Here is a 16,811-nt window from a genome sequence, read left to right as displayed (position 1 = left end):
CAATCAAATTATTCTTAAAAAATTGAACTTTTGGAAAAAATAAAAATCCTTCGATCAGGCCCGAGTTTATTATGTATTCTAAAATCTGTATAAATTTCATTAAAATTTACTAAGCGGTTTTTGAGTTACAGTGGTCACCGGTTCAAAAAACATAGTTTTGAGAAAAAAGCGTTTAACGGGGTTGTTCTTTTTTTTGTTACAAAACATGCAAGGTATTTGTTTTTGTTTTTCTCGAAATGTATTTATCATAAAGACATGCGGTTTTTTTTTAAACAAAAATTACAAAATCATAGAATATTAAGAATTTATTATTTTTTTTTTTTTTGCTTTGCCGTCATTTTTTAACCAGGGGGCGCCAAAGTGGGCATTGCAAAAGCGATCTCGTTTGCGGTGCCACAGATAAATCCGTTGCGCATCGCCTGAAACAAAAAAAAACGAAACTACGTTGAAGAAGAAGTTTGAATCCAGTCCCCCTACCAAAATGAAAGAAAAAAAGCAAGAAGGAAAAAAATGGCAGCTATTTAAAAAAAAAGTGTCCAAAAAGGCCTTTGTTTTGGGACGAGAAGGTTCGCAAATTTTTTTGCGTAATGTTATCAAGTTGTTTGAGGTAGGGGGACTAGGTATTGCAGTGGTGAACAAATTAAAAAAGAATGCAAGTTGATCCGACTTGTAGTTTTTTTTTAATTTGTGGCACCGCATTGAGAAAAGTCAATTTGAGAAAAGCGTATTTAAAGTTTTTAATATAATGTACTAAATACACCGTTTAATTTATTGTACGAAATACACCATGGTGTTCAAAGATGCTGACACATTAAAAAGGTCATGTGCATGAGGTATTATAATGAAAAAGAGGCAGCTGGCATACAATAGCTCGCGGAACGATAAAAAAACGCTTTCAGAGGATCATACGTATAGAGATATATATATCTATAACATATTGAGATGATTTTTTTTTTAAATAATTCTAAGGTTTTTAGCTTTCATAATATCAAAAAATTTCAAAACCGAAACAAAAATATATAAAAAAAGAACAACCCCCTTAAAGTTTCACATTGAATTTACGTACAGAAATTCAAATTATTGAATTACTTAAACCGAGTCATCTATTTCGATATCTATTTATTTGTACGATAGTAGAACTAGTTATCACGGTTTTCAGGCATATTTTTTACACTAGTTGGTTGAAGCTTTTAATTTTTTCTGATTATGGATTGAATTTTGAATTACACATCTTGAAAGTAAATTATCATTGCTGAGATCATCAGGAGGTGAGGGAGAATAATCTTGAGTATAAGTATCGAGCTCTCCACTTGCGTAAGCGCCGTGGTAAGAGTCATATAACTCGAAAAGTAATCATCGGATCAACTTGAAAATTTCAGAGAACATTTTCAAGATATTACACTTAATGAAAATTCAAAAAAATAAAAATCGATTTTTCAAAAATTCCAAGTACCCCTAACCCCTTAATGACCAACAATGTATAAAAACTACACAGAAATGCCGAGGACATTTAGAATAGAGTGATAAATTCACAAAAACTGACTAATAATGATTTCTTAATGACCAATAATAATATAATAAGAAATTAAAAACCAAGAAGAGAAAAGCGTTGGAGTATTTATAACGGAACAACGAATTTGGAATGACAAATAATGCAAAAAATTAAAAAGTTAAAACAACTTGTTAAAAAGTACAATACTTCACAAACAAAAAAATCCTAAGAATATAAAATATATATATTGATATAAAAATTGAGAGAAAACTCAATTCCTGGGATTAAAATTCATTTATGACACATTCTTCTTTACTAACTCTGTATTTAATAGTTATTTTGCTATCTAATCAATCATAAATAAAGTTGCATTAATAAATCTTTGAATAGTTTCTGTATAATTGTTTTTTTAAACATAGGTAACCAAAACCCTGAACTACTTTTAATGTATGCTAATTATAGCTCAAACCTATCTATTGTTTTAATCCAGTTTTTATTGCAAATAGGTTTAGTTAAAACTATAACTAAACCCTTGCTTTTTAAAAACTACCCGGTCTTTAAGTATGCTCCCTTAATTGACACAATATCAAAATTTTTGCCCTTACATTTAGCGTTTGCAGAATATTTGAAAACTTTCTAGAACATTGTATACTCTTTTTCTAAACTTTAATTTATTGTTATTTAATTTTTTTAATAATATAAATTTTAAGGAAATCTTGATCAATAGTATTGATGCAGGTTGATCCATGTTGTTCAAATAATAAGAACCACTGCAAAGCGGCAAAATATTTTTGATGGCAAAACGACGTTTGCCGGGTCAGCTAATATATATATATATATATATATATATATATATATAAATTTATTTACCTTATTTGGGTAGCTTTTCTTATTTTTTAAAAAAACTTTTTTCTGATGAATTTTTTTTTTTAGTTTTTACTTTTGATAACACACTCAGTTCCCTGTTTTCTACTTTAAAATCAAAATCTCCGTCTGACAGAATCACCGATGCCGTTTATAAAATTAAATGTTTAGATTGTGACAGTTGTTACATCGGCGAAAGTTCCCAATACATCAGCAAGAAAATGAATCAACATATTTATAATTCAAAAAACCATAGACAATTTAAAACAATGTTTTCTGAGCACATTATTAATTTCAAACACTATTTTAATACTGACCATCCTATTATTTTATATAAAGAAAAAAATGTAGACCTTAGAAGATTTTCCGAATCGTGTTTTATCTTTTTAAATTCAAATTGTGTAAACAAACGCAGTTCTTCTTGCTTACTCTCAGAAAGTTATCAAAATATAATTAATTTCTGTAAATCTGACTCCCTACAACACAGCTGATATCCCCTGCACATGCTCGCGTGTTGGTCGCAGAGCGCACTACACGTCTCTCGACGCAATCTAAGTCTAATCGTGTTGCTATGCTATCTGTTAATAACAAATAATTGTGTATTTTATACAATTTTACATTTACCTTTTTCGGTCTTTTCTTAAATTATTTTTGTTTTACTACAGTAGTATCATGTGATTGTGGTGTTGTAAAATGTGTTAGTAAAGTGTGTTTTTTCCTGATCTGGTGTGTATAATTTGTTGTTTTTTCAATTAATTTTTCCAATATATAATTCATTTTTTAACTTCCCGAAGAAGTTTATGTTTTCATAAAAAAATCCGAATTGGTAATTTTATGTTTTCTCGACGTTTCAAGCCATTCTGAATCGAATGAGACCAATTTTGGAAAAAGTATGTGTGAGTGTGTGAACAGATTTTTTGCCGTAAATCGACGTTTTCTCAAAAACGGCCAGACCGATTTCAAAAATTTAAAAGCCATTCGATGTATCTCGATGAGAACTAGCGTTTCTAAGTTTTGTGCGACGATCGTCCGAGCCGTTTCTTTGTAAATCGCAGAAAAGTGAAAAATTTTTGGAGTTACAGTTTGCAAAAATTAGTGTCGTTTTTTAGCGTTTGTCAAAATTATAACTTTCATCGACGATTGCTCAAAAACGCCTGAACCGATTTCAAAAATTTAAAAGCCAATCGATGTATTTTGATGTGGATTATTTTTTTTCAGTTTTGTGCAGCGATCGGCCGAGCCATTTCTTTGTAATTTGGAAAAAAGTAAACTTTTCGTCCACATACACATACAGCATACAGCCACATACAGCTCATACTACCGAAACGATTTTCAAAAATGAAAAACTGTTCGAAAGATATCATTTGGGAATGATACTGATTTAGTTGAAAATCTATCGAGCCGTTTTCTTGTAATAAACTGTTGAAAAAATAATTTAAGCCGATTTTTATGGATTTTTTTTGTCGATATGGATCATGGTCTTATAGCACCTACTGAAATATTACGGCCTTACGATAAGTGGTTTAATTTTAAAAATTTATAAAAGTTTGGGAAAATATGAGTAGTTTTTTTTTGACGTTTGTTAAAATTAAAATTAGACGATTCACTTGGTATAACGATGGACTGTTCGTTCGTTTTCGATTATGTGTAATGAATCCACTCGAAATACTTTTAATCACTCATAAATTAATTTATTTTTTATTGATTTAGTCGATCATTTACACATATCGGGAAGTTTATGTAACTTGCCTCAAGGCTAAATACCAATACCAACTAGTTAAAACTTTTCTTTATAATGTAAATTTCTTTTAGCTGAATGATGAGACACATCTAGTCTCGAAACGTATAAAAAATTAAAATAAATTTTCTACATTCGACGCATTGGCTGTTTTATTCATTTCATATATATATATATATATATATATATATATATATATATATACTAGATGACCCGACAGACGTTGTCCTGTACCCACCTCTACGTTTTTTAATATCCTATACTAATATTTATACCGTTCAGTTAAAAATAATCATTATTGTTTTTCGAGTTACTATTTACACCAATATATGAGTGATGTTAAATGTAGTACTGTTTCAAATAAAATGATTATTCTCAATTCCTTTAATTATCCCTTTAACAAATATTAAAATATGTTCAATAAAATTATATATTAAAAATTATACACTGCGATTTATAGAACAAATTTATTTCCAATAGCTCAATTTATTATATTGAATTTAAGGGTTATACAATATTTTTAGACATACCTGTAGAAGTGGATGTTTAAATGAATGATTTTTTGTTTTTTCACGGCTAAAACATTGATTTTCCAAATTTATCACACAAAAATCATCGTCTGCCTTTGTGATGTATTTATTGTCATAGCATAGATACACGTGTTGAAAATTGAAATCTTTTAAAAAGTATAACAAATTCAGAAAGAATTAATATATAGCATTCGGTCAAGGTACAATATCACCTTGGATTTTTCTACCCAAAATAATTGCTTCAATAATGTTGGCTACAATTTTTATAATTTCGTACCATATTTCGTACCATACTGGCTTTTAGTATTTTAATATCTAAATTGCAATTTTCACACTAATAATTCAATATACATTATTACTAAATTCTATATTATTACTTAAGTTCATATTTGAAGTGAATTAATTTGTCAAATTTTGTTCACATGTGCTCTATTCAACCTACTATCAACAAATTTATTGCAGTAAATGGAGAGGAAAAAGCGTATGCCCAGCTAATCTTAATCTAAAGTTCAGAAGTGAAAACAATTTGCATTTCGTCACCACCTCCCGCATTAATTGGATAATAACTCTTTTAATTCTGATTTTATCATAACTTGTGATATACTATTTTGAAGGTGATTAAATGAGCTACAACTTTCTTTATCATAAATTTTACCGTAACTTCTCTTATTTTGAAACGGCGAAGGGTTAAAGGACTCGAAAGACACTCCGGTTGGACAGCCGCGCACTCTTTAAACAATTAGAACTCTATCAATATTTGTGAAACAAAAAATAATAAAAAGCAATAATTAGTCTGAAAAATACCTTGAATTTTCATATATATATACTTTTATACGTATTCTTTCAGAGATATTATAATGAGAAATTGTTTTTTTTTTTTTTAAATGGATTTTTTTTATGAAATCATGAGTTTTTTGAAAATCGTTTGTACTAATGTTATGGTATTTTCTAGAATCCATCAAGATCTCTCAAACCAAGTTAATTCTAGATGGAAAACGATTATTTTTAATTTTGGTGGAAATAGCACTCATAAACTATTTGATTTAAATGAAAAAAAAACATTGTATGCGTCTAATTGCATGATAGCTCACTCATTTTACACGCAAAGAAGTACTTTCTTTTAAAGCTTATTTGGAGAACTATAAAAATCCATTTTCATAATTAACTTAATATTGTTCCTAGAACACTGTAAAATAGCGATTTATTAGGATTTTTATTGATATAATTTTATTTTTATTGATAAAAAACGCAAAAAAAAACAAATTTTCAGTACCCAGTAACTTGAAAAGTATGTGCTTTTTTGAAAAACATTATTAAACATTTTTCTCTTATAATTAGTTATTTTATCCACACCCAACGTTATTACACCACTGAAAAAAAATGGCATCCCCCCTGGTAGTGCCAAGGAATCTAAATTGTTTTTACTTTTGAACTTAAGAATAAGATGAGCCAAATTCCAAAATTCCAAACGAATTGGAAAACAGTAAAAAAAAGTTCAGACCCAAAGCGCTCCATTGAGTAATGCCAACCATATGAATTTTTGACACAATGAAACTTCTAAATAATTTTTTGAATAAGTATTTTTTTTGTATTGTGACTTAGTATAGTAAAGCAAAACGACCGCAAATTGAATATTTTTTAGCGCAATCACTTATGGCTAGACTCCTTTGCACGAATTCGTACGGCGAATCTGTTCGCAAAGTGTGTTGAGAACACGATTCGCCGTGCGCGTCATACGCATGCGCAGACTGTCAGTCGCATGTTATATTATTTGCATCTTATATTATTTTAATTACGGCGCATCTCAGCTGCTTTTCGACAATAATAATGTAGACATTACATTTTCTTTATTTTTGATCATGAATTTATTATATTTTAATATTGCCTTAGCCTATAAGTGAATAGAAATGTTTGGCAAACGACAGTTGTCATTTGTTTTTAATGTCAAACCATGCCTTAAATATTTTAAAGGTCAAACAATGATAAGCGGTTTTTTGTAATTTTTTCCATTTAATTCTACAATTTAACTATATTTCTATGAATCAAAACATTCTAGAAAATTTCCCGAACAAACTTCAGGAAGATTTATGAAAATCCGAATTATAGTTTAGGAGGATTAATGAAACTTACATTGTTACAGAAGAATTTTATATATAAGATATATATATATATATATATATATATATATATATATATTTGTCATAATTTTGCAGCCCAACCGTCGAATAAAAAAAAAGATTAAATAACAAAATTATTTATTCCATTAAACGTTTTGACACTTGATGTGTGTCATCATTCAGTATATATATATATATATATATATATATATATATATATATATATATATATACATATATATATATATATATATATATATTAAATTTTTTATATAATTTTGATGTTGAAATATGTGAATTCAGTTTTCAGGACAATACATCAATTAAAAAATTTTTAAAAATATTTTTATTTTTTCCATACGTTTCGACACATTGTTTTGTGTCATCTTCAGTGGACTCTAGTTAGAAAGATCAGATAGAAATTATTAAATAAAACTAATATATGAGAAGTGATATGGTATGAACTTACATGTAATTGAATTAATCCTGATTATTTCATAATTATAAATGTTCACAATGCACCAAAAAAACCAATCCTTGTCATTTTAAATTGAACAATATATAAATTTTCGAATGAGTTTTTTATGAAAATGTAAAGTACATCCCGCTATTCTGTGTTCCGATGCACGGGTGCAGACTGAATGTACTTCAATGTGCGCACCACGTGTTGAAAGCTGTTAAGGTTTGACAACGCGAGGAGGGTACATATAGTGAAATCTAAAAACATGACAATTGTGAGGGTGGACATAGTTGGTAGAATTGAGATAAAAATTAAAAGAAAAAGAAAAAGAGAAATTAGGATTAAAATTAATATAATTAAAACGTCGATCAGGATAGGTAATTATTTTAAAGGTATAAATTTCGAGACATTGTTTAAAACTACTTGGTAATTCTCGCACAGTGAGGAAGTATCCAATCTTTTGTTTAATCTATTTTTATAAAGGTGTATTAAACATGATTCTGAAAAGCGTCTCTGCGATGTATTCGACTCGTGATATAAAATTGTGGCAACTTCAAAATTGAAAATATGATTGAAACTTTGTATGTGGTCAGTTATCATTGTTTGATTTTGATTTTTATTTTTGGAGTTGTTACAGTGTTGTCTAAGACGTTTTTTTAGATGTTGTCCAGTTTCGCCAATATAAGTGGCCTCACAATTTGTACAGTCAATTTTATACACGATGTTAGAAATACGATCTAAACTTGTCGGTGATTTTAAGTTCGAAAATAAAAAGTTAAGAGTCTAATCAATATTGCAAACTAAACGCAAATCCGCGAATTCAAATAGTATTTTCCAAATAGGAAAGAGATTTTTAATGTAGGGAAGACAAATAGTGCCAATAAACTTATTTTCTTCTTTTTTCTGGGACTCGAGGGAAGGATGATTATGTTTTGTGTTAAGGACGGAAAGCCTGTTGTTAATTACTGATTTTATAAGATGTGGAGGATAGCAATTATTTAATAGGGTTCTGTGGATTAGAGATAAGTTAAAAGGCCAAAACTTTTTATCTGACAAGAGAATAGCATGATCAACTAAATTGATAATGGTACCAATTTTCATGTTAGTGGGATGATAAGAATGGAAATTGAGATATCTGCCAGACCACGTTGGTTTTTGGTACCAGTTAGTAATAATTTTATTTTCTGGAGTTTTTATGATATTTACATCTAAAAAGCTAATTGACCTATTGTGTTCTTTTTCAAAGGTGAAGGTGAGGTGTTTATTAAAGGAGTTAAAATTTTTTAGTAAAGAATCAAAGTTATTTTTAGGAATGCAAGTAATTATATCATCAACATATCTGTAGTAAAGGAAAAATTCAACATTAGATAGTTTAAAAACGTTTTTTTCGAGGTGTTGTAAAGAGGTTCAGCAAGAGCAGGTGAGATAGGCGATCCCATGGGTGTACCAAAAATTTGAGTATAAAAATGTGAATTGAATTCAAAATAAGTATTCACGACTATGAATTTAATGGACTCTCGAAACCAATGGAGAGAAAGGGTAGTGTGGCAAGAAATCTCATCCCATCTATCTGTGATTGACTCTAAAATTAGTACTAGTGGAACATTTGTGAAAAGAGAAACTACATCTAGGCTTATTAAGAGGGAGTTGTTGGGCAATTGTGTATTACGTATTTTGTTGACAAATTCGAAGGAATTTTTAATGAAGAAAGGAGAATTAACAGCAACTATGGAGAGGGGTTTGCTCAGAAATTTGGAAAATTTATTTAGTGGAGAATTCAAATCTGCAACTATAGGTCTAAAAGGTACATTGGTTTTGTGGATTTTTGGGAGACCGTATAATTTTGGGTTGTTAGGATGTAGGTTTTTTAACGACAAGGACAAGTCTTGTGGAATTTGTTTAGTAGAAACTAAATCATTAATGAATTTGTGGAACGTGCGGTTGATTCGATCTGTAGGATCGCTGTTGATAGGAGTGTAAACGTTAGTGTCATTAACTAGACTAGTGATTTTTTCTAAATAGGTAGTTTTGTCGAGAATTACTGTGACATTTCCTTTATTTGCTCTGGTTACTAAAATATTCGGATTATCTTTGAGAAAGTTTTTACAAAGTTTTATGTCTCTTAAAATATCTTTGTAATCAACAATTTTTTTGGAGTTAAAAGACTTGATGTAGGAGAGAAAATTTTTGCAAAAATGGGAACTGTATTATGAAGGCCAGCTTCTAGTCTGCTTAAAACTTTAATAAAATTTAAATTGTGGCAATTATTGGGGATAGCAAAGTTGGGACCTAGTGCAAAAATGTAAAGTAATCTATCTGGAATTGGAAAGCGTTTAGACTGCAATAATTTATCGAATTTAATTTTATAAGAATTTTTTAATTTAATGAAAAATTTGTTGTTACGCGTCGATTCGTATTCAGAAAAGCTTTGCAGAATCTCCGCTTCAACAGTATGAGTGAGCCAAGCGTACGTTTTATCAATAGCTACTTTCAAATTATTGACATTGCAGATACAATTCTTGATTTCGATGGATAACATATGGAGGCTTAATGAAGAAAATTTGTTTTTTATAACACCTCTAAAAAAACGTTTTTAAACTATCTAATGTTGAATTTTTCCTTTACTACAGATATGTTGATATAATTACTTGCATTCCTAAAAATAACTTTGATTCTTTACTAAAAAATTTTAACTCCTTTAATAAACACCTCACCTTCACCTTAGAAAAAGAACACAATAGGTCAATTAGCTTTTTAGATGTAAATATCATAAAAACTCCAGAAAATAAAATTATTACTAACTGGTACCAAAAACCAACGTTGTCTGGCAGATATCTCAATTTCCATTCTTATCATCCCACTAATATGAAAATCGGTACCATTATCAATTTAGTTGATCATGCTATTCTCTTGTCAGATAAAAAGTTTTGGCCTTTTAACTTATCTCTAATCCACAGAACCCTATTAAATAATTGCTATCCTCCACATCTTATAAAATTAGTAATTAACAACAGGCTTTCCGTCCTTAACACAAAATATAATCATCCTTCCCTCGAGTTCCAGAAAAAAGAAGAAAATAAGTTTATTGGCACTATTTGTCTCCCTTACATCAAAAATCTCTTTCCTATTTGAATTCGCGGGCTTGCGTTTAGTTTGCAATATTGATCAGACTCTTAACTTTTTATTTTCGAACTTAAAATCACCGACAAGTTTAGATCGTAGTTCTAACACCGTGTATAAAATTGACTGTACAAATTGTGAGGCCACTTATATTGGCGAAACTGGACAACATCTAAAAAAACGTCTTAGACAACACTATAACAACTCCAAAAATAAAAATCAAAATCAAACAATGATAACTGACCACATACAAAGTTTCAATCATATTTTCAATTTTGATGTTGCCACAATTTTATATCACGAGTCGAATACATCGCAGAGACGCTTTTCAGAATCATGTCTAATACACCTTTATAAAAATAGCTTAAACAAAAGATTGGATACTTCCTCACTGTGCGAGAATTACCAAGTAGTTTTAAACAATGTCTCGAAATTCATACCTTTAAAATAATTACCTATCCTGATTGACGTTTTAATTATATTAATTTTATTACTAATTTCTCTTTTACTTTTTCTTTTAATTTTTATCTTAATTCTACCAACTATGTCCATCCTCACAATTGTCATGTTTTTATATTTCACTATATGTACCCTCCTTGCGTTGTCAAACCTTAAATTCTTTGGTCAGTTCGTGTGCCTTGTACCTAGCTTTCAACACGTGGTGCGCACATTGATGTACATTCAGTCTGCACCCGTGCATCGGAACACAGAATAGCGGGATGTACTTTACATTTTCATAAAAAACTCATTCGAAAATTTATATATTGTTCAATTTAAAATGACAAGGATTGGTTTTTTGGTGCAATGTGAACATTTATAATTATGAAATAATTAGGATTAATTCAATTACATGTAAGTTTATACCATATAACTTCTCATATATTAGTTTTATTTAATAATTTCTATCTGTTCTTTCAAACTAGAGTCCACTGAAGATGATACAAAACAATGTGTCGAAACGAATGGAAAACATAAAAATGTTTTAAAGTCATACAAATTTTTTAATTTATGTATTGCCCTGAAAACTGAATTCATATATATATATATATATATATATATACTAGCTGACCCGGCAAACGTTGTTTTGCTAAATAAGGTATATTCTAGACAATTTCTAGAGAATCAAAAATATTAATACTTTAAGTGTATAAGGATGTGTTGTTTGAATGCTATATACAATGAAGTATTATAAAAACAATAAACCCCATTGATTTATCTATATTTTGTCAATACAATCAAACTGGAAGATTTATACACTTTCTATAGGAAACAATAAACCATCCAAGTCTTTTTTGGTCTTTCGACTAATTGATTACGTTTCAAGTTTTTCATATTGTTTTTGGATTCTGGATTTTGTGTATAATTGTAAATAATACTACTGAGTTTATACAAAATTTTCAAATTTTTGTGAGGAGAGATAGAAAAAAAATATTTAAAATTCAAAAAAGTATTTCTTTTTTTACCTGCTTTTTGAAAAGTTTCAAGTAACATTCGGTGAAAAAAAGTAAATTTAATATAAAGTATATATGTAGAGCAGGGCAAGGCGCAAAGATCCAATTTGACTTTGAGCAAATGTAAACTATATTGTGAAAACCATAACAATTATATCACAGCAAATAACACATATCAAACGAACAATTATCTGAGTTCAGTAAACTGCCTTCTACTTCATCATTGTAGAAATGTGCCTTTTCGATGTCTTTCAAAAATTTGGTATCTAGACATTTCACCCTGTAGGCGGGGTAACTTGAAACAGGCAGGTGGCAAAAAGATTTAAAGCCTTATTTAATTACATTTTTAACTAATGCTTAAAAACTACCAACGGAAGAAAATACTTTTATTATGGATTCTCAAAGATTACCGTTTATCTCCCCCATTTCAAAGATTACCGTTTTCAAATCAAGCTTGTAGCTGGCTATAAATCTTTTTCCTCTACTTTCAAATATTGTTGTTAAACAATGCTTAACTTTACTGATTTTTGACAAATCGGTGGTTGGCCTTTTTAACCCCGGACCTTCATATATTACTATCTATTCTGCGATAAATTCTGGGAAATTATAACTGGAAAAATGTTATTCGACAAAAGGTCCATTTGATCGATACCAAATTTAGGTTCTGAATTTAAATAACATAAATAAAAAATAATATAACCTAGAAAATGTTTTATAAATACCAATGAGCATATAATTATACAAATAAGATCTTTTAAAGCACCGTGTTTGAGAAAAATATGCCAAAAATGCATTTTCATATTAACATATCAAAAAAGTTTATATTTTGAGTCTCTAGTAACACTTGGGGCCCGTTTACTAACGTTTTTGTATATAAATAAAACTACAAACAAAACTACTTACTACAAATTTTTCACAAATAAATAATATTCGCGTAAAACATCCTATTAAACGTAATTGAACATCATCTGTCAAAAGCGTTTGACATTTCACGAAATTGCCAGCGTCCATTGTTCTATTTAAATTACGCTTCTACAAAAATATTCAAATTATAAATGTAAAGTTTCTACGCGGATTTGAAATAATTTCTCACCTTTTGGACATTCTCTGGATTGGCACGAATTTTTCAAGACTAAGACTGGCCAAATCGATTCAGCCGTTTTCGAGTTTTATTCGGACATTTGAAAGAGAGCTCCATTTTTATATATAAGATATATTAATTTAGAAATATGAACAAACAACACTCTTTTTTGCACTAATTTATTAAATAATAATTTTACAACGTTTCGAGACTAATGTATGTAACGTATTTACAACTTGTTAAGTTATCATGTTTATTTGTGTGTTTCCATCTGTGATGTTAAAAAATATATATTTTATCAATGTGCACATACTCATACCATGGATTAATAATTTTTTCATATGTTATATTAGGATACAAAATTGTAAGTGTTTTATTATTATTATTATTGTTGTTTTTCTATGAAACTTCTTACATATTATTCATTTAGTTTTAATTTTTATAGCTAAATTGATTACCACTGAATGAAGGCTAATATGCTAGCCGAAACGTATGGATTTTAAATAAACAAATTTCCAAAAACTCTCATATTAATTTTATTGATGTAAGGGCCGACTTTTTCACTCAAATTAAGCATATTATATCAACATCAAATTCATGACTATTTATATATATATATATATATATATACACATATATATATATACACATATATATACATATATATATATATATATATATATATATATATATATATATATATATATATATATATATATATATATATATATATATATGCAAGACACATACTTTATTTGCAGTTGTTGATTTTTTTAATTTTCAATAATTAGGTTACTGTACAAAATCGCGAAAGTGACTCTGTATCCAGACACAATCAGCCGTGCTGTAATAATTGAAAAACGGGAACGAAGGACTAAAGAGGATGATTTGATTGTTTCTTGGTCTAGAAGTACTTCATCATCTACTATATATAAGTACGTACATTGAATGAAATATGCATTTTAAAATATTATTTTTGGTTTTTATAAACGCAGTACAACTAACTAAAAAGAAACCTCGTTTGAGTATCTGAATATTTTCTCCGAGATGCTTACGTTGATTCTTAAATTATCTGTGCGATAAATTAGAATAGTCATCTAAGTCTTTTTTAAGTGCGCATAGGTTGAAAATTCATACTCCATAAATTATATAAATCTAGAACGACATTTAATTAATTTGAAATTAAATTAAAATTTAATATTTATTTAAAATTATTTTGTATTACCGAGAATAATCGAGAAGTGACTTTTTGTGAATTTAAGAGGTTAGGGGTACTTGGAGGCACGAAAAAATGAGAATTTTCGGTATTTTTTTTTGTTATTAAACTATGTTTTTACGAATATGTTAATACGGTATTATTATACAATGTTTTGACTTAAAGTAACAAAAATTTCAGAAAAAAAATTAAATATTCTCAAAGTTATAGCTGTTTTTGTTGACCCTGTTTCAAAAAACGGTGACCATCATAACTCCTTAGAGATTCATCGAAAATCAATCAAATAAAAAAAATAGTTTTATAAATAGATAATCCTGGGCCTGATCGAAGGTTTTCTTTTTTTTTGCAAAAATTAACAAAATGGCAGCATCAGAAAAAAAATCTAGATTTTTGGGTAAAAAATCAACAGTTAATTGGTCTTAAAAAATTGAAATTTTTGAAAAAATAAAAATCCTTCGATCAGGCCCGAGTTTATTATGTATTCTAGATGCTATATGAATTTCATTAAAATTTACTAAGTGGTTTTCGAGTTACAGTGGTCACCGTTTCAAAAAACATAGGTTTGAGAAAAACGCTTTTAAAGTTTCACATTGGATTTACGTACAAAAATTTGAATTATTGAATTACTTGAACCGAGTCATCTATATCTGGGCCATATAATAGTTCATCAGTCATTGTGCAAGTTTCCAAAATTTCCATTTGCTGTTGCCTACGAAGCATTATGGCCTCCTGAGTGTTCTCGATAGTAAAACTAGTATTCACGGTTTCTAGGTATATTTTTTACACTAGTTGGTTGAAGCTTTTATTTTTTTCTGATTATGGATTTAATCTTGAACTACAAATCTTGAGAGTAAATTATCATTGCTGAGATCGTCGTAAGTCGGTTTGAAAGCTTTTAAAACATCAAGAGGTGAGGGAAAATAATCTTGAGTATAAGTATCGAGCTCTCCACTTGCGTCAACGCGCTGGTAAGAGTCCAATAACTCAAAAAGTAATCATCGGATCAACTTGAAATTTTCAGAGAATATTTTCAAGATGTTACCCTTAATGAAAATGCAAAAAATTAAAAATAGATTTTTCAAAAATCCCAAGTACCCCTAACCCCTTAAGAAAAGATATTCTCAACTTTTGAAAATTCATACTACATAAATTATAAAAATCTTAATTGAAATTTAATTAATTTCCTCAAATAGTTTGTACTAAATTAAAGGCTTTAAGAAAGATATTCTGAAATGTTGAAAACTACTACTTTTAAATTAAATTAAATTTAAGAAAAATAAATGGAATTCTTAAAACTATTAATAGACAAAAACAACTAAGTATTACAAATGTAAATTTATTTTTGTTTATGGAGTTATTCATTTTGGTAAACTAGTTGGTATTGGTATTTTGCGTTGGTGCAAGTTACATGAACTTCCCGATATGTGTAAATAATGGATTTAATCAATAAAAATAAATTAATTTATAAGTGATTAAAAGTATTCCGAGTGGATTCATTACACATAATTGAAAACGAACGAACACGTTAATCAGGAGTATATTCTAAAAGCAAATTTTCACAAATTAATGATTTGTATAATTGAACCAGTTTCCGTAGAACTTTAATGGTTCAATATGTTCATTAAGACCAAGTACTCTAACGTTATACCAAGTAAATCGTCTAATTTTAATTTTAACAAATGTCAAAAAAACTACTCATTTTCTCAAACTTTGATGAATTTTTAAAGTTAAACTATATGATATATATCGCCAAAAAAGTTCCATGAAAATCGGCTTAAATTTTTTTTCTCAACAGTTAATTACAAGAAAACGGCTCGGTAGATTTTCACCTAAAACTAATCAGTATCATTCCCAACTAATATCTTTCGAACAGTTTTTGATTGTTTAAAATGGATTCGGTAGTATGAGATTAAATGTGGACGAAAAGCTGAACACTTTTTACCAAATTACAAAGAATCGGCTCGGCCGATCGTCGCACAAAACTGAGAAACAATCATCCTCATCGAGATACATCAAATGGTTTTTAAATTTCTAAAATCGGTTCAGGCGTTTGTGATCAAACGTCGATGAAAGTTCTAATTTTGACAAATGCCAAAAAGACCATACTAATTTTTGCAAACTTTGACGAATTTTTAAAGCTAAACGAGTTGTCGTAGGGCCGTAATATTTTAGTATGATCTTCTAGAAGATTATGGTATCTACCATCAAAAAAAAAATGATGAAAGTCATCAAAATTTTTTTTTGAAAACTTTATTACAAGAAAACGGCCCGTCCGATCTTTACCAAAAGCTAATCAGCACGATTCCCAACTAATATCTTTCGAACGGTTTTTGAATTTTCAAAATCGATTCGGAATTGCGGACTAAAACGTAGACGAAAAATTTTTCACTTTTCTGCGATTTATAAAGAAACTGCTTGGCCGATCGTCGCACAAAACAATAGTCCTCAACGAGATACATCGAATGGCTTTTAAATTTTTGAAATCGGTCCAGCCGTTTTTGAGAAAACGTCGATTTACGGCAAAAAATCTGTTCACATACACGCACACATACTTTTTCCAAATTCAATCTCATTCGATTCAGAATGGCTTGAAACGTCGAGAAAACATGAAATTAGCGGATCAGATTTTTTGATGAAAACATAAACTTCACCTTCGGGAAGTTAATAAGTACTCCACGTTCTTTACAGTGTTAATTCTTTCAATCGAGAATGTCTGGTATCCACAAAATCGGTATCATTCGA

The 16,811-nt window shown here is 29.0% G+C and overlaps 1 protein-coding gene across 2 annotated transcripts in view; it reads left to right on the top strand.

The window, feature by feature from the left end:
• Positions 1–16,811, top strand: part of LOC113370306 (probable phospholipid-transporting ATPase VD) — a 420,055-nt gene that overhangs the window by 358,628 nt on the left and 44,616 nt on the right. For both annotated transcript variants that reach the window (XM_026610976.1, XM_026610975.1), the window contains exon 9: positions 13,645–13,788. In XM_026610976.1, coding sequence (XP_026466761.1) covers positions 13,645–13,788 — 144 coding nt within the window. The remainder of the gene's footprint in view (positions 1–13,644; positions 13,789–16,811) is intronic.

Source organism: Ctenocephalides felis, unplaced genomic scaffold, assembly GCF_003426905.1.
Source record: "Ctenocephalides felis isolate EL2017-DRISC unplaced genomic scaffold, ASM342690v1 CF-g0.4_SCAFFOLD_01492, whole genome shotgun sequence".
Taxonomy (NCBI): Eukaryota; Metazoa; Arthropoda; class Insecta; order Siphonaptera; family Pulicidae; genus Ctenocephalides; species Ctenocephalides felis.
Note: the sequence above shows the minus strand (reverse complement) of the source record. Positions and strands in the feature narration are given on the sequence as shown.